At 44.2% G+C, this 26,223-nt stretch overlaps 1 protein-coding gene across 3 annotated transcripts in view; it reads right to left on the minus strand.

Moving 5' to 3' along the window:
• Window positions 1-11,205: 11,205 nt before the first annotated feature.
• Window positions 11,206-26,223, minus strand: part of ANAPC1 (anaphase promoting complex subunit 1) — a 128,834-nt gene continuing 113,816 nt past the window's right edge. The window contains exons 44-48 of one of the 3 annotated variants that reach the window (XM_017856211.1): window positions 23,600-23,686; window positions 21,955-22,050; window positions 20,145-20,343; window positions 15,656-15,790; window positions 11,206-12,975 (exon numbers count right to left, since the gene is read on the minus strand). In XM_017856211.1, the coding sequence (XP_017711700.1) occupies window positions 12,860-12,975; window positions 15,656-15,790; window positions 20,145-20,343; window positions 21,955-22,050; window positions 23,600-23,686 (633 nt within the window). In that variant the 3' untranslated portion in view covers window positions 11,206-12,859. The remainder of the gene's footprint in view (window positions 12,976-15,655; window positions 15,791-20,144; window positions 20,344-21,954; window positions 22,051-23,599; window positions 23,687-26,223) is intronic. The other 2 variants (XM_017856210.1, XM_017856213.1) reach the window with 2 other exon arrangements.

Genomic DNA, 26,223 nt, shown 5'->3' on the forward strand with positions numbered 1-26,223 from the left:
ATGGATTGTACCAAACTCAATTTCCTATTGTGATACTGAACTATAGTTATGCAAGTTGTTACCATTGGAGAAATTTTGACGAAGGTTATCTAGAACCTCTCTGTATTACTTCTTACAATTACATGTGAATCTATGATTATCTCAAAATATTAAAGCTTACATTTTTAAATTTTAATATACTAAACACAAATACGGCAATAAAAATAAATAATATTCGTAATTTTTTAGTATAGATGAGAGATTAATCAACTTTTAATTTTGCATATTCTCAATTTTCTGCTATGTGAATGTAACATTTTCATTTGAAATCATTAATGGATTTGATTGAACACAAGAAGAGGCCCCACATGAAGGTCATGTTGCGGTAAGAGCAGGTGACTCCAGTGTTCAGGCTGGGACAGTAACCCCCTTCCCTGTGAGGCTCATGACCTTTTCCTTGAGTGCCTTTTATAAATCAAAGAGCCATTCCTGGCAGAATGATGTGATGTCATCAGTAAATCTAGACCAATGCTCTGGAATCTTGGAAGCATTTGGTCCCTAACACTTGGCTACAGCCAGTGCTCTTTCACACTATCATGGGGCTGTGATCTGGGTAAGTGTAAGCTCCGCTTCAAGGGCCTGGAACTCCAGAAAGCCATGAAGGCACTTACTCAAAGCAGCTATCACTCATTCCTGTAATAGACCAAGTCTCGGATCCTGAACTATCTTCTCCCAAGGAGTCTCAGGGGATGGGGAAGGGGCCACCTGTGAGTCTCCAGATGAATGACTGGGGATGCAGCAGGAATAAAAAGTTTTTGAATTTTGGGGGGAAGACAGGAAAGGAGGGCATGTGGGCAAAAGAGAGAAGGAAGGAGGGCTGACAGGAGAGCCAACTCCCACAGAGAACCTGGCCATCAGTGGCTGCCTTGAGAGCCTTGGGGAGCCACAGGGACAATGGGGGAGGAGCAGGAAGAGAGCATCTACCAGACATGAGGAAGACGCCTCAGACAGGGGTAGGTGTCACCAGCCTTCTTGCGGGGCACTAGGCACTGCCTCAGTCAGCTTCAAGGGCTATTGTAGGAAGGTCTGTGCCACTCTGGTCATATTTTTGGGCCAGGCTTGTTTGCCCATGAATTTACAGTGGTTCACAGGGATATGTAGGCAGAGCTGAGAGCATAGAAAATAAGTATGTCAGGTCATCAGTTTGGCCCTACTGGAAATGAGACCAAGGCTCAAGTGTCACCACCATAAGCACTTGTCAAACACAAGTCCTAATCCCAAATCCGAAGTGCACTAACCAAGGTCACAGAAGAAGCTCTAGACAAGTTAAGGCATCATTTTCTCATCTATGAATCAGGTACATTATCAACCTTACCTCATAGATTATAAAGATTAAGTTGAGGCAATTCTTAGTGCACAGATCAACATCTAGTGTTTAGTAAGCAATCAATAATGGTTAGTTACTATTATTGCAATTTTTAATTATTATTATGTTTCACAAGAAGCAGGTTAAGCAGAAAGACATGGCCTGGTTGGAATCATGTTGGGTTCCTTACATTTTTTGGTAGCCAGAGAAGACAGGATCTTTGTGAGGTGCACATCAGCTGTTCAGAGACTGCTCCAAGCCCACAAGACCCAGCAAAGAAGGGCTGAAAGAAAGGGCATGCGTGGAAGGGAAGGCAGGTGTGTGCAGTGGTTTGCCCTTAGCTCATGGTCCCCAAATGAATGAAGGACGATGGACCACCATGGCCCCAGCATCATCTCTCCTTCTTCCTTCAACTCTCCTTAGTCAGATTCCACAGGGGGAAGGGTGTCAGGGTGAGCCAGGAGGTCACTTTCCTGCTCACTTTTGTAGTTATGGAAGACAGAAGACCAGATAATTCCACATTTGTCTCCATAGAGGAGTCCTCCAGGCAGAAAAAGCCATGGAAAGAGGCAGAGGACAGCAGCTTTTGTCTGGCAGAGAAAGGTAAGTAGGTAACTTGATTCCTACCCTTATGTGTAGATAAATGCAAAGGGGAAGATGGTCATTCCCCTTATCCCTTTACATGTCACGTTCAAAATTCTGAAGGTGAGTGAGAAAGGAGGAGCCCAGCATTGACCACGTGGGTCCCATCCATGATCACATGGGATCCTCTCTCTCTTCAGCTCCTCTGGCTGCCATTTCTGCCTCATCAGTGGCTGTCCCTGAGCAGAGAACCCAGGGAAAGAGGAGCCAGAAGATGAGGAATGTGGGGGATATCAAGGCAGGTGTGTGTCCTCCATCATCCCTCCACTTCCTTGCACCTTCCCTGCACGAAGGGTCAATTACTGGTGTGTGAGCACTTGTCCCCTTGTCCACACGAGGCAGGGGCTGGTCTTCAGGGTGAGCTGTACAGAAGGCCCAGGGGTGCCCGGATGGGTCACGTCTGTGCTCAGTGGAGTCTGTCGTTTCCACAGCTCCCCCTGATGGCAGCCCTTCCGCCTCCAGCTCAGCCTCCCCAGGAGCTGTCACCCAGCTGAAGTTCAGGCGGAGGAGGGACCACAATAGGAACATATGGACTGTCAACTATATTGAGGGAACAAAAGTCAGGATGAACAAGAGGAGAAGACCCAGCTACCGCCCTGAGGACCAAGAAGCCTTCTATCGACTGCTTGGTGTGTTCTCCAAGATGGTGGAGCGCCCAGGGCCCTGGGAGCATTCGAAAACCTCCCGGGACTACGAGAAGCCCAGGAGGCCGGTACACAGAGCCGCCCCTCTTCCAATGCGGTGTGATGGGGGTTTCCTTCCTCCAGGTTCTTGGAGGGAAGGAAAAGAGGCTCATGGCTGAAACACTAAGGGCTGCACCCCCTTCCCACAGAAACGCAGTCAGTGATTCCCCACCGGTCAAGATTTTAGAGATTAGTGAGGAAAGGACAGACGAGATCATGCTCTCTTTGTGCTCAAAGTGGGAGGAGACAAAAAACAAACAGCATATACAAAAATCAGTTGATCTCAGCCAGTGATAAAGGCAGAGAAGGAAATTTATTTCAAGGCCATGATGACTGGAGATGGAGCATGAGTGAGGCCAGAGACATTAATGAAATGGGAAACTCAGAGATGGTCTGTCCGAGAAGGTGGCATCAGGACCAGAGGCGGGATGAGTGTGGCGGAGTTGGGGACAACATGGATGTCATGCCATTCACTACAGCATCATCAGCCACATGTAGCTACTTATGTTTAATTGTAGATGAGTTAAACACACTTTTAACATTCAGTTTATCAGTTTCGCTTGCCACATTTCAAGAGCTCAACAGCCACGTGGGGCTGGCGGCTGCCGCAGAGGACAGCCCAGGTAGAAAGGCTCTCCATCATCACAGACAGTGCTGCTGGGCAGGGCTCTTCCGAAGGCCAGGCTTACTGGAGAAGAGGCAGCGAGTGGATGACGGTGAGCCACCCACCCTCATGCTGTGCCAGGGTCATCATCCTGGGGTAGGGACAAACGGGACCTGGCATTCTCAGGTCTTCTCTAGGAAATGGCCCCTCCAGGGAGACCTCGAATCAAAGATGGGCCTCCTGCAGAGGAGCAGTGGCCAGGTCACATCTTCCGGAAGGCAGCAAAGTCCAGTGAGCCCAGGGGCCATGAAGTTCCCCACCACAGCCCCAGTGCTCAGTGGGACAGGGAGCTTGACGCAGCCACAGTATGATGCAGTGAGAGGTCGTGGGGTAACAGAGACCCAAGGCCACATCCAAGCTTTTCAGTTGAGGCAAATGTGTTACACTTTGAGACCCAAGTCACATCTCTGCAGTGAACGAATTTATCCCATCCCATTGTGATCCTATTGAGGGTTAAATAACAGTAGCAACATTCACGTCTACAGTTGAAACCGAACCTGTGTGTGTCAATGCAGGGAGTAGCAGTTGTTGCTGAGGCAAAGCCCAGCATTTCCTGGAGGAAAGGCAGCTGGGTCCCCTACCATGACAGAGGAACTCAGAGAAGGTTCAGGTTTTTCTCCTTTCCTCTGAAACATCCCACAGCCACACACTCAGTCCTCCTCGAAGGGCCTCTCCAAGGCCTCATGACTTCTTCCTTCCTTTGCAGAGGATCCCTTTATCCACAGCTTCTTGGAAGCTGACATTTTCCTCAAAGTGTCTGACAAGGTACCAACAGCACTGACGTGATAGGGACAAGGGGTCTGCAGAGTCACCGCCCCATGGGGCACAGGCAGAGAGAGGAGAATTTCCATTTGGGCAGGAGAAGCCCTGGAGAAATGCACCCTCAATGCCAGAAGGAAGAGCACGCTGCCCGTCCCTGCCCTGCCTGGAGTTACTGGGAACTCCTTCCTGCCTTCCCATTGCTCATCTCAATGTGGCACAGATAGGTGAGACCCACAGCAAGTCCCGCCCTGAGCTGTTTTGCACCCTGTCCTTCGGGTGGGGAAGGTCCCATGGCCCATGCCACACACTCTCCCGCTGCTCCTCCTGGCCTCCCTCACCAGCCTCTGTCTCCGGCAGTACCTGCTGTCCATGCTGGTGAAGTGCTTCGGTTGCGTCCGGCTGCCTGGGCACCTCTACAACCGGATCCACTTCTTCCCGGCCCTGTGAGCACCTCCTCAGGGACCTGCTCTGAAACCTTCCCAGATCCCCGAATCCCACGTTTCCCTCAGCCTGTCGGGGCAGCTCAGCCATGCCCATGTGCTTGGGTTGTGCTTCGTTGTTGTTCTTGGTCACAGAGCAGATGAGACCTTCAGAGGCCACGTGAAGGTGGTGGGGAAGGAAAGGCAATGAGTAAGGTCCTGAGATAACGGAAGCAGTGGGGAAAACACCACTTGCTGCCCAGAGACTGAGTTACCTGAAGACAAAAGCCGCTAGGAAATGACCTTGTCAATCCCAGGACCTTGTCTCGGGCTGGGCACAGCACAGGCCCCACAGGCTCGGTGTTGAGGACACCCTGGGGCCCCTATAGATCCGGGTCACCCGGCAGAGAAGGCTCCCCCAGACCCTCTCTCCTCTATGCACTCTGCCTGGGCTCATGGTTCTTCCTATGTGACCTCTCCCTCCTGTCCCACCTGAGGCTGGCAGCCATGACTCAAGGGACAGGTGAGCTTCCCGTCTTTTCCTGTAACAGCTACATCACCTCCCACATGGAAGAGGACAACTCCACGTCCAAGCGGAGCATCTTCTGGTTCCTGCTGGGCAAGGAGCACTGGCCAGACCTCTACAAGGAGTTCCTGCCGCTGAAGATGGAGTTCTTCCATGCAATGGGGCACCGAGCCTGGGTCACCCCAGAGGTGTGTGAGGTGTGTGGGGGATGCTGGCCAGCTGGGGAGGTGGAGGGATGAGAGCAGGGCCGGGTCCCCCATCCAGTGCTCACTCCTCTGCATCTCCCTTTCAGATCCAGGCCCAGAATCCACATCACTGGGTCTGGAGTTGGGTGTGCCAGCACGCCCCCTTGCTTCCCAGGGAACGACCAGCGGGGCATGGACGGGTCTGCAGATGGTCCAGGTGTGTGTGAGCCCTGGCCTGGGGCTGTGCAGAGTCGAGTCAGCTCCTTCCTCTGTACTCCTGAAGGCCCCTCCTGGGCTAGGGAGCATGTGGAGGCCCTCCTGCATCCTATTTTAGAGTTTCTTCATGCATATTAGCACAGAGAGGGCTTTGAGAACTCCTGCGGTAAGAAAGTGTTATATTCTCCAAATGAATTTGATTATAAAATCATGTGCTCTGCAATACCAGGTCTCAACCTGCAGGTCAGTTTTTTAGGGAAAACTCTTGTAAATGCTGTTCTTGGTAATAACCTCTGCAGGGTTTTGATCGGAGGTTAAAATTTTAAACATAAATACATGAAACACACTGAGATTCATCCTTTGTGGGAAAGGGACCATCACCACGGTGGTTCTGGGGAGGAAACAGAAAGATGAATGCTGGCACCCCCTGCTCTGTTGTGTGTGTGCTGCTCCCAGGGAAGCAAGCTACGCTGAGCCAGGCCCTTGAAGGATCTCACTTCTCATGGGCCGAAGGAGCAACCAGGGCTCTCTGGTCTCTGAAAAAATTGGATCACTAGAAACAAAATGGAAAAAAGCACACATACCGAACTGTGAGGATAGACATAAAAGATGAGGCATTTATAGAAATCAATCATCCACTGTCTAGCATCACACCCTTTAGAAGTGATTTCTTTTCTTTTTTTTTTTTTTTGAGACAGGAGTCTCACTCTGTCACCCAGGCGGAAGTGCAGTGCGTGATCCTGGCTCACTGGAACACTCCACCTCCTGGGTTCAGTGATTCTCCTGCCCTCAGCCTCCTCGCACCCTACGCCTGGATTACAGGCAGCACCACAAGTCAGTCCGCTAATTTTTGGGAGTTTGAGTAGAGACGGGTTTCGCCATGTGGCCAGCCTAGTCCCTTAAACCCTGGGGCGACCTCAATGATCCTCCCGCCTCAGCCTCCCATAGTGCTGGGATTACAGGTGTGAGCCACCCGTGCCCACCTGATTTCTTTGGTTTAAATTTAGTTTTTAATCTTTGGATTTACTTGAAGTGGAGGGGAGACCTCTAGTGAAATGCATAAGAAACACTTTGCCTGGGCACACGGTTATATTAGAATAATCCTGTGAACAGCCTGCCACACTGCAGGCTGTGATGGAACCTATTCTGACCCCAGGAGAAAAGAAAGGGGGAGAGAAGAAGGCAGTTAAAGTGTGCTCTGAGATAAACCAAGTTGGGTATAACGTTCAATTCATCCACATGCTTTTCATTTGAGATCTGAAAACTCCAAAGAAAAACAGCAGTTCTTGGCCCCCCATGGATCTCATTGCTTATAAGAGCAGTGGGGAGAGACAGTTGACCTAAGCTCCCCTCTGACAGGCACTAGGGGATGCCATGCTCAGGAGTCTGCCTTCACTGTGCTCTGGTCTCCTTCTCTCTTTCCTGGTGGCTCCTGCCCTCCCCACCTCCCCCCTCCCCGACGAAGAAGCAGCAAACTTAAATCAACAAGCCAAAAAACAACCCCATTAAAAAGTGAGCGAAAGACAGGCACAGGCACTTCTCAAAAGAGGACATACAAGCAGTCAACAAACATACGAAAATATGCTCAATATCACTAATCACTAATCATCCGTGAAATACAAACCAAAACCACAATGAAAGACCATCTCACCCCAGTTAGATTGGCTATTGTTTAAAAAAAAAAAAAAAGTCAAACAATGACACATGCTGGGAAGGCTGCAGAGAAAAGGGATCACTTACACACCGCTGGTGGGAAAGTCAATTAGGTCAACCACTGTGGAAAGCAGTGTGGAGATTTCTCAGAGAACGTAAGAGTACTGCCATTTGACCCAGCAATCCCATTACTGAGTATATCTATCGAACGGAAAAGAAATTGTTCTATCAAAAAGACACATGCACTCATGTGTTCATCCCAGCACTATTCACAACAGCAAAGACATGGAATAAACCCAGGGGCCCACAACTGGTGGATTGTATAAAGAATCACCAGCCTGATAAGCAGCAGGGCAGGTTTTCATTTCCTCGGTCCAGGCTTTCTCTGAACACTTATGTAAGGCTGTACTGAAAGCATAGTGAGACCCACCGCTGCAGCTGTGAGATCGGTGCCACCCAGGTGAGTCTGTGCAGGGATTAGGAAATTGCAAAGAAATTTTGGCATTTTAGAGAGCAACTGAGGATTTGAGAATGGAAAAGAAAAGTGAACAGCACTGGAAGCTTGGGGGAGGTAACCAGGGGGCTAGAAATTCTAGAAGCAAAGCCTAGTCCCTGGGTGGCAGTGGGTGGTTTTGGTGGGACTCAGGGATGGGGACGAGTTTACATCTGAGTCATTGCATCCCTCAAGGGATCATGTAGTTTGTTCAGAGATCCAAACAGGAAATGAAGGAGGCAGAGGACAGAGAAGCTCCTGTAAACTTCCAGAAACTCAGGAGTGGTGACACCTGCCACAGCTGGTATTAGCTTCCTGCAGCCAGGAGTGTGCCATCTGCCCTGTGTCTGCTGTAGCCAGTGCAGGAGAGTAAAGGCTTCACCTCCTCCTCTATCCTCCAGGCCCTGCACGGGCATCTGCCACTGGAAGACTCTCATCTGGCACTACATGTGAAAAACAGCTGGAAGCTGAGGAGAGACAAAAGGAGGCAGTGAAGACGCCAAGCTGACTGACATCCAGCCCACCCATGGGGCGCAGTGAGATGAGCCACAAATGAGTTAGTGCAACACAGCAGGGAGTGTGGAGGAAAGTGACACTGGAGACACCACCTATGCCCTGCTCTGTGGATGTACAGAAATCTGCACAGAACACGGAGTGAGAAAGGTTTTCAGCTGATGAAACTGCCTTAATTTCTGAACTGGTACAATAAGCAGCACTTACAATATTCTTACTTTTTATTTTTTGAGATGGAGTCTTGCTCTATCGCCTAGGCTGAAGTGCAAAGGCGCGATCTCAGCTCACTGCAACCTCCGCTTCCCTGGTTCAAGATTCTGCTGCCTTAGCCTCCCGAGTAGCTGAGATTACAGGCATGTGCTGCCATACCTGGCTAATTTTTTTTTTTTTTTTAGTAGGGATGGGGTTTCGCCATGTTGGCCAGGCTGGTCTCAAACTCCTGACCTCAGGTGATCCACCCGCCTTGGCCTTCCAAAGTGCTGGGATTACAGGCGTGAGCCACCATGCCTGGCCTAAAATATTCTTGATACGCACAAAAGTGAACATAAGACAAATGAAAGAAATCCGAGTGACTTCCAACCTCCACCCTATGTTAAGCTCCCCTAAATGATGTAACCATGTGGATCACGAGCTAGTGCGCCTGAGTTCTTAAAGCACATGGCCTACAGCATCACAACAAAGAGTGCCTGAGTGTGACAGATCCCTTAACTACAGAGACAAGGCAAGCACTGAGAATTAAGACTTCCCAGTTATTTATAAATTGTATTGAATTTAGTATAAAATTTTTATTTTAGGCTGGGTGCAGTGGTTCATACCTATAATCCCAGCACTTTGGGAGGCTGAGGCAGGAGAATCACTTGAGGCCAGGAGTCTGAGACCAGACGGCACCATAGCAATACTTCATCTCTACAGAAATTTTAAAACTTTAGCTGGGTGTGGTGGTATGCACCTGCAGTCCCATTCACTCAGGAGGCTGAGGCTGGAGGATTGCTTGAACCCAGAAAGTTGAGCCTGCAGTGAGCTGGAATGAGTGATGGTCATGTCACTGACTCTAGCCTGGGCAACAGAAGGAGACTGTCTCAATCAATCAATAACTTATTTTAAGATTTCATATTATAATAATGTACCATACGAATTAGGAAGAAATATTTTTAGCTATGAGAAAAAAAAATTTAAATCAAGGTGCTTGTTATGTGACCAAGAAAGCAACACACAGATTAATTCAGTTAATCAAATTCCAAGACACACAAAGCCTTTGTTTTTCCAAAGGTGTAAAGAAGAGTTAGTATGTCTGCTTTTCAAATGTGTTCATAAACTCTTCCTGGTGCCAAGTCCTTTTAACTTACATTTAATCATTGCTTCCTCCTAAGAGTCTGTTGGACTGGAAATGCAGGCAGTACTGGCCCAGGTTCAGGGTGGGGTATAGGAAGCATGGTTGAAAGCCAGCTTCATTAGGGTTGTGAAGGGTGCTTTGGGGCAGTCAACCTCCCTCCCTGAGCCACAGGGATCTCACTCGAGGAGGGGCAGGACCGGTGCCATCTAAGGGATGTCAGCACTGACATTTGATGCAAGTGTCTGATCAGTGGGTCTCCCTGCCTGAAACCTGAAGGTCCTGACTGCCCTGAACAGCCCCTCCTGCCCACTCCAGCTTCCCTTTCACCCAAAGACATAAGACAGAGGATGTTGGGCAGGCAAGTCCATCCTTATCCACAGGTAAGAGTTAAGGATACAGTTTTAGAGGGTTTTTATTTCAATTTATTTTTCTGCAGCTTGTGATGTAATGAGAAGCAACCAATGTTATTTCAGACAGGGGGGAACCCGGGCAGCCCTTGGAAGCAGGAAAAGGCCACCACTTGGGAAACTTTGTACACTGGCGTGGATATCTGTGGGGTGCTCATGGGCGCTGAGAGGCAGCCAGCCCAGGTACACTGTCCAGAGTGGCCACCTCTCCCACCTCACCTCTGCTTCCTCCCCCTGCTGGCTGGAGGTAGCATGTGCTAAGGATAGAGAGGGGATCAGATCCTGTGTCCTCCCCTACAGCTTAATTGGGATGATCATCACACAGTGAGACATTTCTCCCCAAATTTGGTCAGCATGAGGATGGGGGACCTCAGAAGAGAGGCCTTCAACCCCACATGGGGGAGGCAACAAAGTCTTCCTGGTTTGGACTTTCATATGATCTGGCTTCTACTCCAAATCCTGGCCCACACTCTGACCCATCTGCCCACAGGCACCCTGGCCTCCCACCGAGTGGGTGTGCACAGATCATCAGGCTGAGAGGTGAAAGACCCCCACCTTCTTGCTTCCTCTGGGATGTCAGGGGACCCCCTGAGCTGAGACATGCCCCTCACCATGAGCTGTGGAGTCAGCTAGTTACTAGACAGAGGGTGAGAAAATGGCCTTAGTCAAGGAAGACTGGGCAGCACATGGCAAGATTCTGTAGGGTTTCAACCTGGGTCTCCTGCTAGGTCCTTCAGAAGACCCACAAGGGAGGAGCACAGATGTCAGCATCTACTGGGGAAAGAACAAGCGCCCTGAGTGTATGTGTAAATTGTATGGTTTCTTTAATTTTGTCTATGGAAGCAGTGATACCTATTTCTATCTATCTAAGTAGAAAAGATGGACACAGGGAATTAGTAAGTTCGGAACCGTGCTGTAACTGGCATAACATCCTCACCAGCATCTGCCTCTCCTCCCAGTCCTGGGCACACGAAGTAGAGCAGTGTGACTACTTTTGGCCAACAGGCTTTAACAGGAAATGATTTGTGCTATTTCTGGGCCAAAACACTTAACAGCCAAATGTTTTTCTGCAGCTCTTCCCTTAGAGCCATGGCTCTAAGGAGGCTGCAGGTTCTGGATGGTGAGAGCCATACCCTCAGGATTTTTTGAGGGCCCAGAAATAGCTGAAATTGATTTATCTGATGATCCAGCAGGCCTACTCAAGGGCTGACTTCCCAGCTAATCAGACAGCCTAAAAATGCTGCTTCCAGACCATCTGCAGTCTTTCTGTCCTCTCTCTTTTAAAGCTGATATTTGCTTTTGTCGATAATGTTCTAAAAGCTGTTCTCCCTTAAGTATGAGTTAATATGTGTGCAAACAACTAGATGTCTCTCCGGTCATTCTTTATTCAGGGAAAAGCACACAATCGTAAACAATGGAGAATGAAGACAGTAACAATTGGTTTGATATTGAATTTTTAAAATCTTGATTCAAAAGGAATTTTCATAATCTACCACTTAAAATTTATTTTTAATTAGAAGAAAACGATGTAAGTGTGAAGAGAAGCTATTTCAGCCTCTCAGTCAGCCCCTTCGTGCCTCCACTTCACATCCAGGAATAAGCGAGTCCTTGGGGCAGGCACGCAAATGGGAGGACACGGAGAGGCCAGAGAAAACCACTTGGTGTCCAGGTGCATGCCTTCCAAGTCTACTCCGCAGAGACAAATGCCACGTGGGTTTTTGCCAAAATCTCAATGGAAACATTTCTATTTGCTTTAATTTACTTTTAAAGTCAGACAACACAGTTCAGGATGTGGAAGAAATATGAAGTCAGTGGATGAAGATCTTGCTTCTACCAGCTTATGATCCCACTGGCCGTCCAGGAAGCACAGGACACACACCAGCATCTGAACAACAGAGAGCATTCTTCCTCCTGTGTTGGCAACTCGAAGCTAGAGGTGCCTTTATACGAACATTTTTCATCATCCACTAGTCCAGAAATCCCTCCCTTGTACAGACGTACATTCTGTAAATCTTGGGTAAATATGGATTGTTTTGCTTTTAAATACAATTTCTAAAGAGCCCTCTGTAGTAATTTCTTATTTTATCTATTTAGAGCAGGCTTCATGTATTAGTCTGCCTAGGCTGCCACAACAAAATACCACAGACTGGGTGGTTTCAACAGGGGAAATGTATTTCTCACAATTCTGGAGGCTGGAGGTCCACGATCAAGGTGCTAGTCAAGTCTGTTCCTGGTAAGGGCTCTTCTTGGCTTGCAGAATGGCCGACTTCTCACTGCATCTTCATGTGGCAGACAGAGAAAGAAAAATCTCTCTTCCTCTGCTTAGGAGACCACCAATTCTACTGAATTAAGACCCCACCCTTATGATGACCTCACTTAACCTTAGTAATCTCCTAAATGCCCCATTGCCAAATACAGCCACACAGAGATTAGGGCCTCAATATATAATTCTGAGAGGACACAATTCAGTCCATAGTACTTCATGTGGAGCAACTGAGGGCAAAAATCTCCTTCTCCTGTTTAAGGTGATCACATCATGAGAATGTCCGGCATTGTCACCAGAAGTACAAACTTATTTTAGATGGGACAACTGTGACATCTGAGGAAATGCTAACACGCTCTTTTGCCACAGAAAGTAAAACTTTATGATATAGCTTCTTTTAAAACTGCGTTTTTGAACATAGTCACTTCACTTGTACCACCACAGTTCAAAGACTTTAAAAATCAATATTCACTCCAGCACCCACTGCTCTATTCTCTAAGTCCAAAACTAAAGCAATCATCAAGAGTTTTGAAAACAAACCAAAAACTTTATTTACAAAAGTAAATTGTAACTTGCTTTTATGTATCATATAATGTTAATGATGGCAGCAACAGATTTAAAATACACTGAGGTTTGTGCAGCTCACTTCCCCCTAGTTATACCGTAAAACTTTATAAACATTGCTTTAGCTTTGATGTTTGGTCACGTTTTTGTGCAGAAGTCACGTCTCAGGGTAGGTTCACCACCAGACACGGTCACATCACCATTGGCTGTGGATTTCCAAGAAGCAAAGGAGCCAATCTCAGCAAAGCTCGCACTGGCATTTTTAGCTGCTTAAATTTGAAGAGCAGTTCAGCAAAGCTTGTGCTCCCTAAAACAGAAATGGGGTGGGAAGGTCACATCTCTAAATAAATTCAGCCATACCTCTCCTTTCAAGGAAGCTTCAGAAACACAGTCATGTTGAAAACAGGCATTTTTCCCTTCAAAAATGATTATCCAAAGACAATATTTAAAATCATGAAATTCCCTAATACACTGTAATGTAAGTTGAGTATCCCTTTTCCAAAATGCTTGGGAAGAGAGGTGTTTTGGATTCTGGATTTTTTTGGATTTTGGAATATCTGCATTACACCTACCAGCTGAGCATTCTTAATCTGAAAATCCCAAATCCAAAATGCTGGAATGAGCATTTCCTCTGAGCATCATGTTGGCGTTCAAAACGTTTTCGATTTCAAACACTTCAGATTTCAGATTAAGGATACTCAACCTGAATATGATTTGATAGAATTTACCCATTCTAGACTTCAGAAAGTGACCTATAAGTATATGTGAAACTACTAATATTAAGTGTGTATATATATATGTATATATATATGTTTAAGTGTGTATATATATATATATATAATTCTTTAAATATAATGAGCAAAAGTGCCTGTCTACCTTCAATTACTATCTAAGTGGTATTTTACTGGTTCTAATGCAGTTGACCACTGAACAACTCTGTCCATCCTGGCCTGAAAAGAAAGTCTATGCTTTAAAATGTCTTCCTTTTACTTTTAGCAGTTTGACTATTATTATGACTAGGTATGGTTTTCTTTGTGTTCATCCTGCTTAGGGTTCACTGTGGGTTAATATTTAACACCATTTTTCAAAATTCTTAACTTCTGTCTCTTCAAATATTGCTTCTAACTCATTTTCTCTCTCCTCTTATTCTCTTATTCCAACTCCAAACATGTTTGATTTTTTTTTCCACGGTTTCCACACATCTCTTGTACTCTTCTCTGTATTTCCTACCCATTCTTCCCTCTGTGCTTCAGTCTGTTTACTTTCTACTCGTCTTCCAGCAGGTAAGTGTCTTCCAGTTCACTTCAAATAATCCAATACTGAGATCTTCATTTCAGTTATTACATTTTTCAGTTCTAGACTTTCCATTTAACTCTTTTTTATTGATTCCAGGTTTCTGGTGAAACTCCCTATCCTTCCCTCTATTTTCCTGGAAATATTAGTCATAGTTATTTTAAGTCCCAGTATAACTCCAATATCTGAATCACACATAGGTCTGTTTCTATTATTATCTGTTTTTTTTTCCTTATTATATCTTGTAATTTTTTATTCAACACTGAATCCTGTAGACCAAAAATTGCAGAGGCTCTGGGTATGTTTTCCTTCTCCTACGAAGGTTACGTTTTCTTCTGCTAGGTAGGGAGAAAGCATGCAGATCACCTCAGTTCTGCTCAAGGCTAATTGTAGGTCTAGTCTGCTTGGAGTGAAACTGAAGCAGACCAGGTCTAAAAATAGGCTAGAGCAGGCTTAGGGCCTGGCCAAGCTATTAATTCACCTGAGGAGCTGGGATGCTGATCAGAGCCACTTCACTCCAACAAGTCTTGAATTCCACCCTTTGTCTCCTCAGTCCTATGCTGCTGCGGATACTTCTGCTTACATTTTTGGCCTTGTGGCTTCTGCTAAATCTCTTGAAGTCTTATCCCATATATATGAAGGCTAAAATGTCGTAAGTAACTCAAGGGAAAGGTACATCCAGATTTTGAGTTATGATTCCTATTGTTTTCTCCTGCCTGAGATTTTGTTCCTCAAGTTCTAGGCTCTTGGGCAATCACAAACCCAACCTCTGGCTCCTCAGCCCTGCAGCACTGCTGCTTTTTGCTGGGACTCTACTTCTTGTGCTATGAACTGGCAAATGCCTTTGGGGGAGAAGCTAGAGTGAATAGAAAGCTCTCCCTGTTGTACTTCCCTTTTCTTACATTTTTTTTTTCAGCTTTTATACTTGTTTTGGAGGGCAAGTGAGTCCAATACAAGCAATTCCATCATGGCCATAACTAGAAGTCCCTAGATAGTAAACTTTTATCAGAGGCTTTCTTTTTTTTTTGAGACGGAGTCTCGCTCTGTCGCCCGGGCTGGAGTGCAGTGGCCGGATCTCAGCTCACTGCAAGCTCCGCCTCCCGGGTTTACGCCATTCTCCTGCCTCAGCCTCCCGAGTAGCTGGGACTACAGGCGCCCGCCACCTCACCCGGCTAGTTTTTTGTATTTTTTAGTAGAGACGGGGTTTCACCATGTTAGCCAGGATGGTCTCGATCTTCTGACCTCGTGATCCGCCCGTCTCAGCCTCCCAAAGCGCTGGGATTACAGGCTTGAGCCACCGCGCCCGGCCTGGAGGCTTTCAAAACAGCAAAAAACTAGTAATGTAATTAAACTTCAAGTTTAAATAATTAAATGGAACAATCTCTGCCTTTCTCAAAAAAAAATTTTTTGTATATATTTTAGTATATACTAAAAAAAATTTTAGACCAGTGTTTGGGGCTCTGTGAAGAAGAATCCATCCTTTTCTGAATAAAATGAAAGTTATTCATGTAAAAAGTTGATAATTTTTTTCTTTTTTGCTCCAAAACAGTTCCTAACAATGACAATGCAACATTAATGAAGAGGAAAGTCAAACTAGGGACAATAACTAATTAGAAACTCTTCCTACCAAGAAACTAGAACATAAAGGGGTAGGTAACAGAGGTACTGAAGAGAGGACTCAGATATGCGATTACCTTCTAGTCCTATAGGCGGCAGGTGCCGTGGAGCTGGCACAGAGTGGTAGACGAGGAAGCAGGCCAGCATGCTCAGCTGCGATTCCTCCAAGGGCTGCCCGCTGAGGTAGGCGTGCACACACATATCACCCCCAGCTGTGAGAGAAACAAATGGAACTGAACCAACTAATGACAGAACTGAGAGGCACAAGAAATATCTTCTTTCTATTACTTCTTCATCAAGAATTTATAAGCAGGTTCTACGGCTGGTACTAAGGCTACGGTGATAAGCTAGACTGAGTTCCTGTCATTGTAGAGTTTAGAGTGTTGTTGGGGAAGACAGATATTACACAAATAATGACACAAACAAATGCATAATTACGAACTGTGAGAGTGCTATAAAGGTGCAGTGGTCACTGTGGTTGTCTCCCCAAAATACCCCTTGTCACACCCCACCCTCCACCATGTATTAGAATATTTGATGGGACAGACTTCAGCTCCAGAACTAGATCCTTATTAGTCTTGGCCAGGGGTTCTCAAGCTTTCTTTCCCATGTATTACAGTCCCCTGGAGGGCTTGTTAAATCACAGATGAGTGGGTCCCACTCCCCCCACAGAGCACAGAGTTTCTGATTCAGTAGGTTTGTGGTGGGGCCAGAAAAACTCCATTTCTAACAAGTTCCCAGGCCATGCTGCTCCATGAACCACACTTTGAGAATCACTGGTCTTGGGTGATCAAGGCAATCCCATTCCCCTGATACAGTGTTAGTTCAGAGACAGGTAGACCCAGGCCATTTTTTCAATAAGAGACAGTCTCTGGCACAGGAATAGATTGAGGGTGTGCATGAGATGCAACTCGAGCCAGAAACCTGAAGAGGTACTTAATGACATGCTTGCTGGAGGCTCCAGAGAAAGAAATCTCCTCATTCTCATCACAAAGCTCCTAGAAGCAACTCTTATTCTTCCTCTGGGCATCATGCTGAGCTAGAGGTGAACATGTTATAGCCATCTGATTACCATCCAAAAAAAAAGCACAGAGGATAAAGTCATGGCACAGAATGTAGCTGATGGAACCTCAGAGAAACGGAGTTGAAGACAATGGAATAAGATGACCCTTTACATGCCCTACCTGTGGACTTCTAATAACATAAGCATATTTGTGTCCTTACCATTTAAAGACAGCTTAAATCAGGTCTTCTGTTACTTGCAAATAAAGGCATTTGGATGCAGAAAAAAAGTTGAGAGCATGAGCGGGCAGGCAAAAGATGGCAGGAAAGCTGCCTGAGGTAGAGTGGTCTTGGAAGGCCTGGGAGGAAAGGTCACTAAAACTGAGGCTGCAAGGATAAATATGAGTTGGACAGGTGAGGAATGAGAGGAAAAGGTTCTAGGGAGGGAAAACAGCATATTCAATGGCCCCACAGTGAAAAGAAGCTCAGTGTTTTTGAGGAAGTGGAAGGGGCCAGGGTGGTGTGAGGAGCAAGTGGTGTAAAAGAGGCTTTGTTGAGGAAAACAGGTGCCTTGCAGGTCACACAGGTCCTGGTGCCACACAGTAGGGATTTCTTTCATAGCTGAATCAGGAGCCTTTGAAAAGCTTTAAGCAGGAGTGTTAGATCAGTTTATTCTTTAAAAGATTGTTCTGTCAGTTAACTTGAGATGATTACAATGGAGATGAGAAAAAGCAAGGAGGCTATTTAGGCTATAACAGTGGTCCAGGCACAAAATAATCATTCTGTTCTAGGCAGAAGTAGTAAAATGTGGACAAATTCAAGAAATATCTATGATGAGGACTGAAGGCTTCAGCAATGGGTGAGTCATGGCAGAGGAGGGGAGAAGAGAAGGAGGGAAAGGAACAAGGATGACTTCCAAAAGGGTCAACAAAGGAATGACAGTGAAATGGTGACAAATACTGAGAAAGAATTTTAAAACAGGATTATTTTAAAAATCAGGAAAGTGTGCTGTGACGAAGTCACAGGAGGCCCATCTCAAGAAGCAAAATGTAGCTAAAAGCCTCACCATTATAGAGATGGAGTGAGATGAAAACTGTAGACTCCACTGAACACAGTTGCGAGGATGTCAGTCTACTGGGAGGGGGAAACGTTTAGGTGTGGGGGAGGCAGCAGAGGGAGAAAATCAAATGAGAACAGATGAGATTCTTCTTTGAGTAGCTCATCATGAAGGAGAGCATCATGGCTCAGCCTCTCTTCAATGACTTTCTCATGCCTACTAGCATTTTGTTTCACTGATTTTCTCTATTGTTTTGTTTTGATTTCATTGGTTTCTGCTTTTATTTGCTTGCTTTGGGTTTATTTTGCTTTCCTACTGCACTTGACAAGTCTTAAGAAAAAAAAAAAGGACAATACCAAAAATCGCATTGCATTCCACTGCTGGTGGGAAAGTAAAATGGCACAATTGGGAAAACTGAGTGTGGCAGTGGGTGAAGGTACAGATGATGCAAAAACAGGAGAATGCTGGCAACTACTAAAATTGGTGTTGAGGTTTATTACACTAGTCTACTTACTTTGTATATTCTTTAAATTTCCATAACAAAATATGAAAAAGTTAATAAAACTTTTAAAGTTTTTAAACTTGAAACCCACTTTCTTTGCCCAAGACTGTAATTTGAGGAGATAAATGCTGTACAAAACATTTATATAGGCCAGGTGCCATGGCTCACGTCTGTAATCCCAGCACTTTGAGAGGCCAAGGCACAAGGATCACAAGGTCAGGAGTTTGAGACCAGCCTGACCAACTTGGTGAAGCCCCATCTCTACTAAAAATACAAAAATTAGCCGGGTGTGGTGACAGGCGCCTGTAATACCAGCTACTCAGGAGGCTGAGGCAGGACACTCACTTGAACCCGGGAGGCGGAGCTTACAGTGAGCTGAGATCGCGCCACTGCACTCCACCCTGGCGACAGAGCGAGACTCCATATCAAAACAAAAAACTGACATTTATGTAATATCAATTGGCTGCACTTTCAGATTAGTGTAGTGATTTCATGGGTTATCTCAGATCTAATGAGTTATTAGTGAATGACCCTGAAAGTCCACATATGCATCTGTGATTTTTACTCACACACAAATATGAATGCAATTTCCAATTTTCACTTAATTTACTGTTCTCTACCCCATTGCCAACTGCTAGCGCTTGTAAGAGAGGAGACCATATATTTAAGAGGTTTTTTAAAAAAAATTCTAGTTTTTCACTAGAAAATAAACACGTTTTTGATAAATCTGAGTGGCAAGTCAAATTCAATGGAGGCTCACAGCAATACTGGAAACCACCAAATGCACTAAAGAGCAACAAGACAATCAGGGCCCTGTTTTAGAGACTGTTCTAGTCACTGCCAAAGTTCCATACATTATATGAAATGTGCAAATCAGGAAATCTGCAAAGATTTAAGGAAGTGTTTTTATCAATAGCAAAGGGCTGCCATAGGTGATCAAATGTTAAACTGAATAAAAACGAAACACCAAAACCTATGAAATAACATGTTTTCCCCAAAATGAGGATAAAAATGACTACCAAAACAATTTTGAAGCTATATGATCTTTGAATCTGAACAGAAAATGACAAATAGAATGCAGCTGTTAAATATAAACATGGAGAGTCTGAAATTAGGCTTTCCAAGTATATCCCTCACAACCTGGTTTATAATTTAATTTTTTTCAGAAATTTATTTCCCAGTGTCACAGGTGGATAAACTGAATTATATTCAAACACTTAGTGTCTACTGATTACTAATAGCTTTCACTAATCAAAGCAAGAATTGTTTCTACTACTATCACTAAGATTAGTATTAACCCAAAGCAAGCAACTGTCAGATATTTACTGGGAGCATTTGGATGAACTAAAAAGAATGAAAAGATCAAGGAGTCTACTCCTGAAAATTAGTTTCAGGTGTATTTAACACATAAGATACATTTCCGTAAATCTAAAGGCCCCATCACTTGCCTCATGTAAGTCAGAATCACTGCTACACTGTTAACGAGTAACTACAATTTCCTTGCGATCACAAATCCTGCTGATAGAAAGCCACCACTGTGACATCACATAGCTGCGCCGTCCCAGGTTTTCAAAACTGAGTTGGTACAACAAGCTCACTCAGCAAGCACACGTCAAGTTCTAGATGTACATGGGGTACCAGTACAAAAACGGGATGGCTGCTGGCCTCAGGTAGGCGACAGGCCACACACCTAGGAAATGGGAGACAGATGCACTGGAAAGGAAATGTGATCTGATGCTAGGGAAGAGAGAACAAGGTCCTGAGCACCAAGTGGTATTTAAAATGCTATAAATATTCTCTGCCTGGGTCAGATGTATTTTTCCAAAGAAGCTGAAGCAGATAATCAAAGCCTAATTCATCTAGCGGGAAACATTAAATCTACAGCCATTCTTGCTTATACTCAGATTTATCTTGCTTACCAACAAACAAAAAAGTGACAACAGAAAAGCCTGAACCGAATGTATCTCAAAAGCACAGGAGCGCCGTGCTACAATGCTACTATTACCTTGTAGCCACTGGTCCAGGGTGTTATCGATGGTGCACTTCACAACAGGGAGGAATTCCGAGTTCATAAAGAGACCCCGCTTAGGGTGGTTCTGCAGCCGCTCCTGATGGCTTCGGGAGCTGAAAAACTCTAACACTAACTTTATCTGCCAAAGTTCAGAAGTCTCAGACATTTCTCTTCTCCCAAGTCTTCTTATAGCCTTGAAGAGGAAAGAGGACAACAATCCATTTAATCAAAGAGTGCTCTGCCTCTTCATCAGAGTTGTGGACTGAGTATTCTTTAAATGTGGCTCCTAATTATAAAGGGTGGTGGTGGATCCATTCTGTGTTTTGAGGCGGTCTGCCCACAAAGGAGCCGTCACTGGGTACAGGTGCACGGCTCACCTCCTTCAATATGGCCCTACATGAGCAGCTTGCAGGGAAAAGTAACAAAGGTGAATGAGCTCATTCTTGGCTCAACAGCTCCGAATAACCAAGACCCAAGAGGTCACAGCCAGTCACCTCTGGAAAACGCAAGCCGGGTACAATGACATGGCAGGGATCCAAGGGGGCAGAGGGCAAAGGAACACTACTAATAATAGTGCCCTTGGGATCCATCTGCAAGTCACTACAGCTGCAACCAGAGGAGATATTCATGCATAAAGACCTGCCACCCATGACTGCGAAGGTGTGAGGGTTCAGAGAGTAAAAAGACACATTCTCAGCCAGCAACTTAAAAACACAACTTGTTATTTGGCTGCTGTACAGAGAGGTACTGTGAGAAGCAGTGCCAGCATGGATGCCATATATCCATATTTTCCAACCAAAAAAGGGTGGATTCCAGACAATAATAGCATTCTGGGCCTACTTAGTTATACTGGAACTCGGCTTTTAATTAACAATGTTACTTAACACTGTGTGTTTTCTGGTTTGGGGGAATTATCCTCTGACTAAATATGTTTCTCCATTCAGCTTTCTAGCAAATCATTTTACCATTAAAGGTAATTTCTCTTAGACACTGAGTCTCAGATGCTTAGCTGTGACCTTATTATATTCACTTAAACAGCTGTTTAAAACTAGATTCTGGATCTCACCCCAGAAATTCTGATTCAATAGATGAGGCATGGAATTAGAGGATCTGTATTTTTAAGATACCAAGGCAAATTTTTGCCAAGTTAGAAAACTACTGGCTTGGCTTAACTGCAAATCTGGGTCTGAAAGATATGATAATAATGAAAAGGCATATGTATTACTAATTTGCCTAAAGTGAATAAATTGGTCTGATCCTTTAAGAACAGTATTAAGCATTACTTTCTGCATTACCCCTTTAGGCTCTTTTAAAACAGCAATAACAAGAGAAATTTAAAAATGAACTCCAACGCCCTAGATAACTACATATATACTCTGTAACCTCTTGCAAACTTCATCACATAGGTCTAATTTCATAGTACTGCCATCGCTAGGGCTCTGTTTGTTCACTAACTGCTCACATGCAGATTTCTACAAAGAGGCAGTGCAAGGAGGAAGGCAAAAATAAAATGGGAGAGAGGGAGGGAGTGCTCTCCTCCTCTCCCAGTCAGGTGAGATAAAAGGGAGGAAGGGGAACCCTTAGAGGAAGACAGCTTCCCAAGGGCCACTCCTGTCAACATAAAGCCCAAGCTTTTTGGATTTTTGAGAGCTTTCAAATTTTATATGGTATCCTGTCTAAAATTTCCAAAAGCAAATGGGAAACTAAAAGGAAGGACACTAGGAACCTTACCACACTATTCAGTGAGTTACTTGAACTACAGAACAAATTTCACCAGAATCGGTATAGGTTTTTGGATCCATACCTGATCCATTGCTATGTATGCAGGCAACATCTCTGGGGTCTCCTGGGTAACACATTCATAGAGTACTGAAGAAAAGAGATCCAGAATTTCCTGTTTCTGCAGAAAATCAGAAGCTTTTTGTAGCACAAAGTATATTCCAAAATCAATTCAAAAACCAATTGTATAGTACTACTATGGCCCATTCTTAAGTTCTATAATGAATCACATAAAAGTAACACTACAATCTTTTTAAAAAGCCATAGCACATGTAACATTAAACAATTAAAAAAATTAAGTCCCAAGAGACAGTTAAGGGTAGTAAGTGCTACAGAAGAGAGGAATGGACCAAACTAGGATAAAATGAGTAGATAGGACATCACAGAGCTATGCCTTGGGTTGGGCTGGGAAGAGTAGGATCCAGAAAGGAAACAGAGTAACAAAGCTGCAAGAAAAAAACACTGACCAGAAAAAGTTTAGGGGAGGCAGCAGAGTCAAGTCCAGCTGGGGTTAAGGGCGGGCATGGGCTTTATTAGAGACCCGTGACCTTGAGTGCACAGCCCAGCTCTTACTAGCTGTGTGATCTTGGGCATGTAACATCTCTCAGTGGCAGTTTCCTCATCTGTAAGCCCAGAATGATAAAATACCTATCCTCAGGGTCATAATTAAATGACATTTAAGTATTAGCAGAGTATCCAATATATAGTAAAGATTCAATAAGTAAGAGAGGGGAAGGTTATTTCACTTAATCCTCAAAACAATACTGTAAGGTAGGTTCTATTATAATCACTTTTAGAAATGAAGAAACTACATTTTGGAGAGGTTGAGGAATTTTCTGAAGGCCACATATACTTGTAGACAATAGGCTACCAATCCTAGATATCTAATTCTATATCCAATCTTTCCTTCTCTGTATGGTGGATTAAACCAAAGATCTGGGCCAGGCACAGTGGCTCAAGCCTATAATCCCAGCACTTTGGGAGTCCAAGGTGGGAGGATCATTTGAGCCCAGGAGTTCAAGACCAACCTGGGCAATATAGTGAGACTCCATCTCTACAAAAATTTTTTAAAAAATGAGCCATGGTGGTGGCTACACGCCTGTAGTCCAGCTACTCAGGAGCCTGAGGTGGAAGGATGGCTTCAGTCCGGGAGGTCAAGGATGTAGTGAACCATGATCACGTCACTGCACTCCAGACTGGGCAACAGAAAAAACCGGCCCTATCTCAAAAAACAAAAAACAAAAAAATAAAGAAAAATCTGCTAAGCACCCTTGGAATCTTGAAGGCAACAGGTGTATAAACAAGAAAAAGAAGAGTTATAATATACAGATGAAACAGTTAATGCAATTACATAAAAATAAGAGAAAGGTGGTAAACACTGAAAACATAAAGCAGAATATGAATGGGCATCATTCTTGTAGGTGACAGAAACTATCATCTGTCAAAATTAATGTCTTACAAATGTTAAGTTGTTTCTTCTAAATGTTGCTAAATGTAATAGTTTTAGGCTATGCAAATCTATAAGTGCCAAGCAAAAGTCATCCCATGTGACTCACGTATGTCATCAATCTCAAAGACAGATATAGATAATACAGATGTTTTGGGTGACCCATGCATAGAAATAATAACGAATGCTGGTCCTGGGGTTCAGCAAACCATAGAATATATACCTGACCCATGTTCACAGTTGGCTTGCAGAAATAGTCAGCAAATGACAGAAGTGCTGGATCAGAAGTGAATGCTGAGATTGTTTCTGGCTAAAAAAAAACAAACAACCACAACAGTATAAGATTAAAAAAAGAGTATTTTCCTTACTGCTCAAACTGTAATACATGCAGTTCTAACAACTCTACCTCCCCTTTGTCACACAACATTCCCAAAAAAACCCAGATGGTGCAAACTTGCCTCATCAACCTGTTCTGCTAAAAAGTTACAATAAGCTTTTGCACAAGTTAACATGAGCTACTAATTATCAAAAGGCCAATAACAAACAGGTCTTCTTGTTTACACAACTCATCCACAAAAGGCTTTTCCCTCCTTCACTGACTAACTAAAAAGCCTACCAGAAACTAGAATTGTTACTGAAATGGTAAGGAAAAAAGAATATCACTCAAGCCAGCCACAAAAAGATAAACAGCGTATGAAACCATATATATGAGGTACTTAGTATAATCAAAATCAGAGATATAAAATAGAATGGTGGTTGCCAGGGACTAGGGGAAGTAGAATGAGGGGTTATTGTTACAAGTATAGATTTCAGGTCTGCAAGATGAACAGTTCTAGAGATGGATAGTGGTGATGGTTGCACAACAATGTGAATGCACTTAATATTACTGAACTGTAACTTGCAAAAGGTTAAGACAATAAATTGTGTGCATTTTACCACACCCAATTTTTTTTTTTTTTTTTGAGATGGAGTCTCGTCTGTCGCCCAGGCTGGAGTGCGTGGCCGGATCTCAGCTCCTGCAAGCTCTGCCTCCGGGTTTATGCCATTCTCCTGCCTCAGCCTCCCGGTAGTCTGGGATACAGGCTACCGACACCTCGCCCGGCTTAGTGTTTTGTATTTTTTTTTTTTTTTTTTTTTTGAGGCGGAGTCTCGCTCTGTCGCCCGGCCACTCGGAGTGCGTGGCCAGATCTCAGGCTCCTGCAAGCTCGCTCCGGGTTTAAGCATTCTCTGCCTCAGCCTCCCCGGAGAGCTGGGGACTCACAGGCCCCCGCCACGCCGTCGCCCGGCAAGTTTTTGTATTTTTAGTAGAGACGGGGTTTCACCGTGTTAGTCAGGATGTCTCGATCTCCTGACCTCGTGAATCCGCCGTTCGGCTCCCAAAGTGCTGGGATTTACAGGCTTGAGCACCCGCCTGGCCGTGTTTTGGTAATTTTTTAGTAGAGACGGGGTTTCCATGTTAGCCAGGATGATCTCGATCTCCTGACCTCGTGATCCACCCGTACTCGGCCTCCCAAGTGCTGGGATCTACAGGCTTGCCACCGCGCCCGGCACACATTTTTTAACTTGCGGAAAAAACAGGTATCATTCAAGGTTCAAGACTGAAAGTGAAATATGAAGGTATTACTGTTTTCCACTGAGGTTTATATTTTATTTCTGAACTTCCAGTAGGCAAGAAATTGAGATCGCTTTTAATTTTTATATATTTTCTTCATTCGAACTCAAGTCTAAAGTTACCTATTTTCTTTACAAATTGGGTTAGAGTCTTTGGGATATGCTCTGATTTTTAGAAGAAGCAATACTACAAATTTAAGTTAAACTGTGTCCAAAATCTTTCAAAATATTTCATAAGCAACTTACTGAATACTGCCAAACAAAATTCACCAATGTCAACCCTGGGAACTATTTATACATTTCAATCCTGGGAACCATTATAAAGGCTCGGTCATAAGTAACTGACCTAAAATGAAATATGAGTTGAATTAAAATAAACTGCTGTCTCCGTACTTGGAAGAACAAAGGATGCTAACTCAGTCCTTTGGCTGCCACTCATCCAGTCCGCCTGCCCCACTTTTGCCATCTAATTATCCTTTAGGGTCCTCACTACTTCAGACTACTCTACTATATATCACCAACAGGGACATATTTGCTCATGGAATTACAGAAAACTGAAGTTAAATTCAGAAGTCTTAATGCCTGATTATGGGACAAATTTCTAGTGTTGAAAACTTACCTGAGTCAAGAATATTGAGCAAAATATGTGCTGACCCCGCCATGGGAATGAGATTGTTTCCTACCCTCATTTATCGTAACTATTTGCTTATTTCAAACACTACTGTACAGGCAGTCAAGTACTGTGCAAATAATAAAGCAAACTAACAAAAGAAGTCTGAATCTGTCATCAGTTTATCCTCACCAAGATGAAGGAAACAAATGGTGGTTTTTAAATGGAGCTAATAATTGCTAGCTTGCAAAACTCCTTTTCTATTTTTGCTATGAAATTAAGTAAATCTTCACCGATTTGAGGATTAATAATAAAATTACTGAAGTATTTGTTGTAGTGTCAGGATATAGTGCGACTGTCCTTGCTGCTGAATGTAAATCTTAACTTAGAGTATTTTACTTTATTATATATATTTATTATTTATTATATAGAGTATTTTGTATTTATATTTTATTATGCCCATCACATAAAAAGCAAACAGAGTCACGGGCAGGCAGTGTTTACAACTGCAACAATGAAAAAGGAAGCAGATCCACCTTTAAAGTTTATAGCAATGGGCAAGGAAGCCCGCAATTTAGAATTATTTCTTTCCGTTTTTACCAATTAATAATACTACCTTGAAAGCC

The sequence above is a fragment of the Rhinopithecus bieti genome, unplaced genomic scaffold, assembly GCF_001698545.2.
Source record: "Rhinopithecus bieti isolate Rb0 unplaced genomic scaffold, ASM169854v2 scaffold_42219, whole genome shotgun sequence".
In the NCBI taxonomy this organism is placed as follows: Eukaryota; Metazoa; Chordata; class Mammalia; order Primates; family Cercopithecidae; genus Rhinopithecus; species Rhinopithecus bieti.